The 10,739-nt window shown below is 41.7% G+C and overlaps 1 protein-coding gene across 1 annotated transcript; it reads right to left on the bottom strand.

Moving 5' to 3' along the window:
* Positions 1 to 282: 282 nt before the first annotated feature.
* Positions 283 to 2,520, bottom strand: LOC131946314 (uncharacterized). Its single transcript, XM_059307008.1, has 2 exons — positions 2,337 to 2,520; positions 283 to 1,127 (listed from the first exon to the last, which is right to left on the bottom strand). Exons 1-2 carry the CDS (start codon positions 2,518 to 2,520, stop codon positions 283 to 285), a joined length of 1,029 nt encoding a protein of 342 aa, XP_059162991.1.
* Positions 2,521 to 10,739: the final 8,219 nt, after the last annotated feature.

Here is a 10,739-nt window from a genome sequence, read left to right as displayed (position 1 = left end):
GCGGTTATTTTAACTGCTTTAGACATAAGTGACATAAGAAAACTTTCTTTCATGTATTGGACTTCTTACGGTTTTGCCAATGTTGTATTGTATTTGTCTTCGTAAACTTTGGTTACGACATATTTTAATTGTAATCACATAGTAAATTTAAGTTTGTGTTTGCTATTTCTGTTTTCATCTTTTATTTTTCGTGTCGTATAGGAATATACCAAGTATATTCGTCCTTAAAATTGACAGAGGAAAAGTTAAGTAGCTTGAACCCATCCTTGACAACTCCACCATTCAACCAGCTGGGCACGCGAGACCAAACATTGCACAAAAGACGTTTCTGTAGCGTGAACTCATCCTGAGGTAGAGCACAATACTGACGCTAGCGTTGAACGCCTCGAGAATTTTAATGAAAGAAAACGCCGTACTCATGGCGTCCCAATATGCCGCTACCACTTCCGGTTTATCTGCGATTGCGCAGTAGAACATGTGCACGAGATTCGTGGGCAGGAAACTGACAATGAAAATGACGGACATAACGACGACCATTCTGATGACCTTTGACTCCTTTTGCGAGGCGGCGTCGTGAGTCAGGATCGAGTTCTGGCGCCATTTTAAAACCCGCTGTAGCTTGAAGGCCGTGACGACCGTGCAGGCTAGGACGGTAACGAAGGAGCCGAAGGGGGACACCAGGTTGACGGAATACGTCACGCCGTCAATGGCCTGCCGCCCTTCTCTGGAGAACAGCGCCAGTGCGGTGCGGTTTTCCGCGGGGAGAAACGTCCACGCCAACCCGCTGGTGTAGAAGGACGGGGAATGCGCGGCCGCAACGAAGACGAATATCAGCACCACCACGACCTTGACCCTGGTGAAGGTCAATATAATTTTAACCTTCAGCGGCATGACGGTGCAGAGGCAGCGCTCCAGGGCGACGAAAGCCGTGACCCAACCGGTGACCCGGGTAAACAGCAGGTGCGGCAGACTTCCGGTCAGGTACTCCACGTCCGCCGGCACGAAGACGAGCCGGGCGTAGTAGAGCCAGGGGGTCCAGCAGACGGAGGCCCACAGGAGCGTGACCAGCCCGGCAAGGTCGGCGACCGCCAGCCCGAACAGGCTGACATTGATGGACTCGTTGAAACCTGCAGGAGATACATTGGGGACGTTACACAACACCATAACATAGGGCGTGGTCGGATGGTAGAGCGTACGGCTGTAACCCATAAGGCTTGCGCTCGGATCCTGGCCTCATCCATGTTGGGCTCATCCAGTTATAGGGGACGACGTGGTTTAGCGGTAGAAAGCTGGACTGCTAACCCGTAAGTCTCGAGTTCGAATCCGCGTTCAAGTCAGTAGTCAGTAGACCATCCCTGAGTCCACCCAACTCTGATGGGTATCTAACTTACGTTAGGGAAAGTAAAGGCGGCTGGGCATAGTGCTGACCACACTATCTCTTCATATGCCGAGGTCACAGAAACAAGTGAACTCTACTTCACTTGCCCCATAGACCGTCAGGTTTGAAAGGGATCTTTACACCTAGTTGTGATAGCTACCTGACTTGTTGGTGTAAGTCAAGCAGTTGCGCATAGAGCTAACCACACTATCCTTTCATATGCCGAGGTTAACTTAATAAATCCGCCTTCGGGCAAGCGGCTTTCAGGCAAATGTCTTACGTAAAAACGCACAGCTTCAATTTGAAACAGGTGAGCTATTTTTCACCTGTCCATAGGCTGTTTGGTTTAAAAGGGTAAATTTACTTTAAAAGCGAGGGCATGGCCAGATATTTTAAGAAACAATACGCCTATCATATAATTAGTATGAGAAATAGTAAGTGATAAAGCACGTATTTTTACGAGGTAGATGCGTTAATGGATTACTTCAATGGCTCCCTTGACAATAAGCCCCACTAAACGCGTTTTCAGAGTTCTATGAAAAGTTATTCTATTATTGGCTAAAACAGCAGCAGATGGAGAAATGACGCTCATAGTTATTTACAGTTCGTGGCGGAATAAGACGTTACGTGAATAGGATATGATATACGGAAAACAAAAAGTTACACTTTAGAATCTGGCGGTTCATGTTTCTGTGACATAAGTATATAAGAAGAAATTTTGTTCAGTACTATGTCTAGCCGCATATACTTTTCCTAATGTGAGTAAGGTACCCATTAGAGCTGGGTGGACTCAGGGACGTTGTAGGGACTTAACGCTGGAATTCGAACTCGAGAATTTCGAGTTGTCAGTAGTAAGAGATATAAAATTGTCCTCTAAAATAAATAGTGTATGAAATCTCACAATTTTTATCAACCCCCCCCCCCCCCCCCCCCCCACTCAGGTGACCGTCACGCTCACCTTGTTTAAGAAACACCGCCATGTTGATGACGTTGGCCCCTATACCCAGCAATGACAGGACGCCGCAGACGCCGTGGTTCAGGAATATGGTCAGCTGCAGCACGTCTTCCACCGGACCGGCACCGTCCGGCACCGTCTCGTTCCTGCCGGCCGTCTGATTGGTCAACATCTGGAACGTGTCCATCCTCCGGCCGCGGCCCCTAAAAATAGCCCGGGGGTCACGTGATCGGCCGTCGGGTAAAAAATAAAATCGGTTTATTTATTCTGTGTTGGCCGGGCTTGGGCTTGAAGAAGATGAGTTATGACGTCATCGTTTGCCTGGGCAAGGTTAACGTGTTAAACTGTGCAATGCCGCAGGTCGCAGGTTTAACACTGGCTTACACTTGAAGTGTAATATAAGGTTTAATACTTTAATCTCTTCATATATTTAAAGTATTCCCGCATATATTCAAAGTCGCATCCAATTTTAACATCAGCCTATATTAAAAGTATAATTTAAAGTTTAGGCCAGTCTATTACTTGAAGCCTAATATAAAGTTTATTACCTTTATGTCGGCATATACCAAAGACAAATATACACTTTTACACCGGAACATTTTAGACACCTAATATAAGGTTTAATACCAATTGCCATAATACCGTCACATACTCAAAGAATACCGGTGTAATAATAAAGTTTAACATCGGCCTATACTAAAAGAGAAATTTAATGTTTAATACGATAAAAGTGCCATATACTCAAAGAATACCGGCATATAATCAAAGACATAATTTTTAACACCGGCGTATATTAAAAGACCAATATAAAATATAACGTAAAGTTAAATCCCTGCACGCTATTCCTATGGTTGATCATCGGAAATATAACTGGTCAAACACAACTAACCTTCACGACTTGGTGTTAATTTAAGTTTAGATAAACATCACGCTTAAATCTTAACTACTGAAGTACTAAAAGTCAAATATGACAGAGATTTAATACAAACGTGTCTATTATATTGACGCTTAAATCTCAACTACTAAACAAAGTAAAGTACTAAAAGTCAAATATGCTGGAGATTCTATACGAACGTCTATTTTATTGACGCTTAAATCTCAACTACTAAACAAGTAAAATACTAAAAGTCAAATATACTGGAGATTCAATACGAACGTCTATTTTTATTGACGCTTAAATCTCAACTACTGAAGTACTAAAAGTCAAATATGACAGAGATTTAATACAAACGTGTCTATTATATTGACGCTTAAATCTCAACTACTAAACAAAGTAAAGTACTAAAAGTCAAATATGCTGGAAATTCAATACGAACATGTCTATTTCATTGACGCTTAAATATCAACTACTGAACAAGTAAAATACTACAAGTCAAATATGCTGGAGATTCAATACGAACATGTCTATTTTATTGACGCTTAAATCTCAACTACTAAACAAAGTAAAGTACTAAAAGTCAAATATGTTGGAGATTCAATACGAACGTCTATTTTACTGAAGTTGAACGGACACAATACGAGCCCTACACGAGTCTGTGACAGATGTGAGACAGTTCTCCGTGAGGACACGGTCCAGTAAGTGAACTAACACCAGACATCAACTACCACCAAACACCAACTACCACCAGACATCAAATGCCACCAGACACCAACTACCACCAAACACAAACTACCTCCAGACGCCGGCAAGTTGACATCAGTAAGGCGGGGCCTAGAAATATCTCTAGTACAGTTGTTACAGTTTTTGGCCTGCCATTAAACCACCTTCGTGTCTAAATTTTTTTTACATCATAGGAAAACAGTCTAAAAAATATCAATTAAAAACATCAGTATAGATCTACTTTTTAAATTAAATAGTGAACACGAATTGTTCCTTTTATTCTTCGATGTAGTGAAGTTTTTTAATTGCTTTTGTTTGTTCAGCTGCTATTCTATTTTCATGTCTAGTTTTTAAAAAAAAAATATTTACTCGCCATAAAAATTCAAATTAAAAAACAAACAGCAACCCAAACGTAGTAATTACAAAAAAATATCAATACGCTTTTTAATTAAGTAGTGAACGAGGCATTGTTTATTTTAGTCTTTGGTACAGCGATTTTGTAAAATTACTTCAAAGACGCCGATCAAAGTACGAGCCAATAACCCGTGCAGGAACGGAGACAAAAAAAAATTGCCGATCGTTGGAGGGCAGACGACAATAAGACGGCAGTCATATCGGCAAACACCGCCTGTTAGTCTGGCACCGCGGTGATTACAGCTGTCGTGTCCGGTAGGTATCAATTCCAGCGCCGTTCCTGTCGCTTCTCCCCGTGAAATCCGAGTGATGGTCTCCCCTTGTGGGTGGGGGTGGGGGAGTGATTGTCTCCCTTCGTGGGAGTCATTGTCTTTGTGTGATAGTGATTGTCTTCCCCTTGTGTATTAGTGCGCGGATCAATATAGACGTGATGTGATTAATTCCCCTGTTCACAAATTAACAAGTCAGAAAAATGACAAGATTCGTCAAGTAATAAAAAAATAACCCAAAAGGAAAGGTCAAGATTCAAATGTGGGGCTGGGGACGTCATTAAAATCTGGACATATCCGCTCGTTACTTGTCGTGTGCACAGATCATAATTCAAGATGGCCGCTCACTTTTTTTTTTAAAGCGTGCCTTAAATGTCGACCTTTGTTTTTTTTACTGTGCATCTTAGATTTCTCTGACGTCATTTAACAACGGAAAAGTGTGTTCATATTTTAGGAACATATTTGAAATACTTTGTATCGCCGAATCAAAATACCGTTTCCTCATGAAGTTTTATTTCTTTAAAGATGATAGGTTTTCATTGCAATACATTAAGATGTAACTGCTGTTGATTTTTTTGAACGGGTAAATTAAAACAACAACAAAAAAAAACAAAAAAAAAACGTCTGAGTTTGCGCTGAATGATGCAAAAGGATTACATAACTATGTTCCTTACTAACGGTATATAAGTGAGGTAATAAAACAACACAGCAAACATAACGCTATGACTGGAGTGTGTAGTAGGTCAAAAGGATTCACCCAGCTCTTAATGTTTTCCTAGGCTGAGACATGGGCTGTTTTTAGGAGAGAATATTCATAATGACTTATAAGAAAACGTTTAAGGGCGCGTGTGTGTGTGGGGGGGGGGGGGGGGGGGAGAGCTCCAGACACTAGACTCAAAAAACAGGAATACAAACAATAAATTAAAACTAGACTATATGTAGCACTATGTAGGTAACGGTGTGGCCAGGAGGGAGAGCGAACGTTTACTCACTCATTGATTCCGAGTTCGGACCCCCGGGGAAGGCGAGACTCGTTCTTTGGGACATTAACCCACCTAGGAGAGAAACCTCTGAAAGCAAATGATGAAAGTTCTTGAATGGACAAAGGCTATGGAAGCCAATCCAACAGGAAGAGTAGGCTGATGTCGGAGTCATTGTGTTGGAGGAAATCGTCTTGAAACCGAGAAGAAGGGGTTGCAATGTGTGATACTCGAAGTATTCTTTTTGAACATATGGATAATATCCCTCCCTGTATTTCAATCAAAATTTGTAAGTGCAATTCTATAGTGTATACAAATTAAAAAAAAAATTATGTATGTTTGTAAGCAGTCACTGTCTACCGTGGCCAACACTACCGACAGCAAGACCGTTATCAGTTCAACTTCTACTTCTCTCAGCCAGAGTTACTGCCCATTTTCCATGTTCGCCAAACTCTAAAGTGCTCTTGCAACTTGAAGCGTCTATCCTGTAGCTTTGTCACTGTTTTTATTTTTATTTTTTAACTTCCTCGTTGAACTTAATTAATCAAGGACATGATTCTAATTATGAAAGGAAATCTATTTTTAGATACGAAATTTCCGAAAACGAGAGGGGGAAAAAAACTTCGGTATTTTTAGGTTTGCTGAAAGCATGGAGCGACCATTGCCAGATTTTTGCTCATTTCCGTGTATCCGAGAACATAGGAGGGTGGGCGTGGTTTATTGATGAGGCAACAATACACGTAATTACAATAAATAATGGCGGGCTCTTTGTGTGGGAAATGAAGGGTGGGAAGTCGTAATTAAGTTGAATCAAGTCACGTGATAACCGCAAGATGGGATAAGACCTGAACGTTTTAAAGTAAGGGTGAATGATTTTCTGGTGAAGACAGTATCAAGACTCAAGTGACAAAACTGTGTGGTAATAACGCACACAGATTTTAGATTTTAAACTGCAATTTTGAAAACAAAAAAAAAATGATGCTAAAAATTGTTTTTTTCCCATAGAAGTTAGTGTAACCAGGATTCGAAGACGTTTTTAAAAGTGCAATGTTTGACTGTGGGTACGAACATTGTGTAGCATAAAATATAGTGATAAGACAATTTAATAATAAACAAGATCGCACAGCATTAATTGAATTTGTGGTTTTAATAGTCAAGGCAATCCATAACTGCCCTTCCCCCTTGCTGGGGTATGGGCCTCCAACAGAAGTCTTCTGTCCTGCTGGGGTATGGGCCTCCAACCGAAGTCTTCTGTCCTGCTGGGGTATGGGCCTCCAACCGAAGGCTTCTGTCCTGCTGGGGTATGGGCCGCCAACCAAAGATCTCCAGAGTCTTCTGTCCTGTACCATCTTCTCAAGCTGACTCCAGGCGAAGCCCATCTTTGTACTTTCCACATCAAGCCTGTCTCAAAGTGTTTTTTGGCCGACCTCGAGCTTTTCTTGAAGGTTCCACCTCAATGCAAGGACCATCACAACATTAAAAAAGTGTTGTTAGTAAGGCGGGTGTCCTAAATAAAGAGGCGGCTAGCTTAACAAAAGAAAAAAAAATGACGCTGATTGTTCCAATACGTTTTTTTAGTTGTTGGATGTTGAGTCTGTCAGACATCTCCAGAAAATCAGCAACTTCTCCCCGTGTGAAACTACCATCCACGACAGGTGGTACTATTTCGACCTCCACAATGCCAGAGTCCCTTCACTAAGAGTACCTCTCACAACACACTAAAAAAAAAAATCAGTCCAAAAAAAAAGTCCACGAAAAAACCATGGTCCCCCTTTACGTCCGCGACACTTGAAACCTAATGAAGCAATCTCCCCAAACACCGGCAACAAACCCACACCGTCCAGATGATGTCGGCTGGCTCATACTTGACACCCCATTCATCGATTATCGATCACGTCTTCAAGTTTCCATACTTCCCTTCCCATCGACAAGACAGGCAACTCAAGACACCTGTTGCCACGGTACACAACTCGCGTCGATTATCTCCCTCTTGTGGTAAAAAAAAAAAAAACTCGAACTCGCCAAGGAAGATAACCAACATAAAAAAAGTAAAAGTTGGAGCGGGAAATTTTGGGTACAAATGGATCGCTCACCGAAAGCGCTATTTTCGGTTCAATTAATTTGCGTTTCTACTTGAGGGTCAATCGGTGGGGAGGGGAAGAGGAGGTGGGGGGTATCTTACACTGGGGGACAATCTCTTGCGGACATCTCAAGGGGACTTAGGGGCACTCCCGCTAATAAGATAATAGGCTCTAAGTGTCTCTGCCCCAGCCCTCAAGTTGTTGAGTCACTTGGAATTATTTACCAGGGCCCTGACAAAACACCCCCAGACTGGTGGAGGGGAGGCGACACAGGTAGTGGTGTCAGGGGGAGGGGTGGCGACACAAGGAGTTGTGTAAGGGGGAGGGGAGTTGAATCAGTGGAGTGGTGTTGAGGGTTTTTAGTAGAAGCGGTGTTGGGGTTTTCAGGAGTGAGTTGTGTTAGTGGTGGGTGTTGATGTTTCCATTTGGGAATTCGATTGGTGGAAGGGGTGTTGAGGTTTTCAGGAGTGAGTTGTGTTAGTGAGGGGTGTTGATGTTTCCATTTGGGAATTCGATTGGTGGAAGGGGTGTTGAGGTTTTCAGGAGTGAGTTGTGTTAGTGAGGGGTGTTGATGTTTCCATTTGGGAATTCGATTGGTGGAAGGGGTGTTGAGGTTTCAGGAGGGGGTGTTGTGTTATGAGTGGGATGTTGAGGTTTTCAAGGAGGTAGTTGCGTTAGGTGGATAGGGCACCGAGGTTTTGAAGAAATGGGAATAGAGTCAAATCGAGGCTCGTCAGCATTAAAAAAACAAAAACAAAAAAATAAAATAAAAAAAACAACAACAAAAAAACAACAACAGGGTAGTCGCATGAATGGATTGAAGACCGCGGTTTTCTAGAGAGGATTTGCGTCAGTGGAGAGAGAACGCCGCAGTCTAGAGACGAGAGATTTGATTGGATGAGGCACTTAAACACAGACTTTTGTATCATTCAAACGTCTTCCACAATCGGCAGCCAATCAGGATAAGCGCACTTATCACGTGTCACGATTCTCCCAAGCATCCTCTTGAAGCTGGATTAGAAAACCAAAAGTTCTTCACGACAAAAAAAAACAGAATTTAATTATTTTAGTTTTTAAAAAAAATCCCTACCACGCACAAGATTAATTTACAAAGAACAATTCAATGTTACTGTAGTTCGTGTAAAAAACTTTGAAATCAATCTTAGCAATGTATGTTATATTATACCTTAATGTAGTTTTCTTTACCCAAGTCATTAGATTAGTCAGGAAATAGCGTCGAATGTGACCGAAAAAAAAAAAAAAGAACAGCTAAAGTGTAAACAAAGGGCCAGTAACTCTGGTCAAACTTGGACATAAACCGACGTAACTTGACCAGACCTTAGACACTACTCGTATTGATGAAGATACATAAAGGGGGGATAATGCGATTTAGCCCGGCTCGCCAGAAGGGATACTTTGAAAGGTCGCTCACAGCTAGATCAACAAATATCAGTCAGGGTGAAGCGTTGTTTATTGTGACACAGTGCCGTAGATTTGATGCTGTAGAGACAATCAACATTACGTAGTCTGGGATGTCTCACTCAACGTAGTCTGGGCTGTCTCAACGTAATCTGGAGACTGTCTCAACGTAGTTTGGGGACTGTCTCAACATAGTCTGGAGACTGTCTCAACATAGTCTGGATACTGTCTAAACATGGTTTCAGGTGTCTACTTTTCTTAAGGTAGCCCCGTGCCTTTTAACGCAATTTGGGAGGTTTCACCATAGCCTTGTGCATGTCGCCGTAGTGTGGAATAGAGAGTCACTGTCTTAAGGTTTCATTAGTGAGCAATGGCACGTTTTTTTTGTTTGTTTAATTTAATCTCTATCTTTTGCGTTTAGTTCCCTTTCAAACCTGACAGTTCATGGGGCAAGTGAAGTAGAGTTCATCTGTTTCGGATTTGAACTCGAGACTTTCGGGTTAGCAGGCATTAGCTCTATCATCCGACCGTAGTTTAACCAAGATTTAAAGTCTGTGACTTTATTTCTGTGACTTTTTCCTTTTTCCCTGGCAAAACTGTTTATTTTTTTCTGTGACTTTTTCCCCCCGTTCACCGTCAAATGTGGGAATTGAAGATTTTCCGGCAGTAACCAGATTTTTTACGAGGATATTCCAGACTAAGAGTGGTAACAGCTTCAATGGATGTTCCACCCCCAGATCCCCATAGTGTCAGTTGTGTACCCCTTCCACCATATCCTTTAACCCCTAATTAACTCACCCCAATATTGACCCGCCCGCGACCACACCCTCTTTTAACCCGTCCCTGACCCTACCCTCCATTCGGCCCGGCCCCCACAAAGCATCTCCGGGAATCTGCAAAAAGTTTTCCGCCAAATTGGAATTTTAATGAACTAGACCCGGGGGCCTCGAGAATTTTGGAACTTCCTCGTCGCGAGAAAAAAAAAAGCCAAAAATCGTCTTTTCTAAAGTTTCACCGGTAATTGAATCTGACCATACGCCCCAGTAACACATGTAATATTTCCTTCACTCTCACAACATGCTGGGAATTACAAGAATCGTCTTGGCCGAGAATTGAAAAAAAAAAGCCTCCACAATCTGTCTGGCCAAGTGAATGCAGTAATTTGCTATACGACCCGAGTGTCTAATACTAGGCCATACAAAAGATGGGTGATCATTGAATACTTGGACACAGAATAATTGCGTTAGCTCTATCTGAAATATACATATACATACATATATATACATATATATATATATATATATATATATATATATATATATATATATATATATATATATATATATATATTGTAACGGACACCTATCTACCAGCCAGATAGATGGTGAACGCCCCCGGATTCTTTTTTGGGGTTATATGCAAATGACTTAAAGCCTAAATGAATGGACATTAACTCAACAACACACTAGGGCTCGATCTCGATGTCTAGGGAAAACTAGTGAAACTATTGAAGTTAACAACTCATTCAATCTGCATACAACCTTTAATAAGCGAACAGTTGTGGCAGATCACAAGGTTAAACAATATAAAATATTTAGTTTAGAAAATAACAAAACCCAACTTACAAAGCGTAAGAAAAAATA

The sequence above is a fragment of the Physella acuta genome, unplaced genomic scaffold (assembly GCF_028476545.2).
Source record: "Physella acuta isolate Inbredline_101_S28 unplaced genomic scaffold, ASM2847654v3 ptg000551l, whole genome shotgun sequence".
NCBI lineage: Eukaryota > Metazoa > Mollusca > Gastropoda > Physidae > Physella > Physella acuta.
This window is presented reverse-complemented; position numbering and strand designations above follow the sequence as displayed.

Bases quoted from the DNA above. Each gene is read 5' to 3' on its own strand.
- LOC131946314 (XM_059307008.1), bottom strand. From the start codon at position 2,520: ATGGACACGTTCCAGATGTTGACCAATCAGACGGCCGGCAGGAACGAG. The intron at 1,128-2,336 runs GTGAGCGTGACG...TATCTCCTGCAG, and splicing joins GGCGGTGTTTCTTAAACAAG to GTTTCAACGAGTCCATCAAT.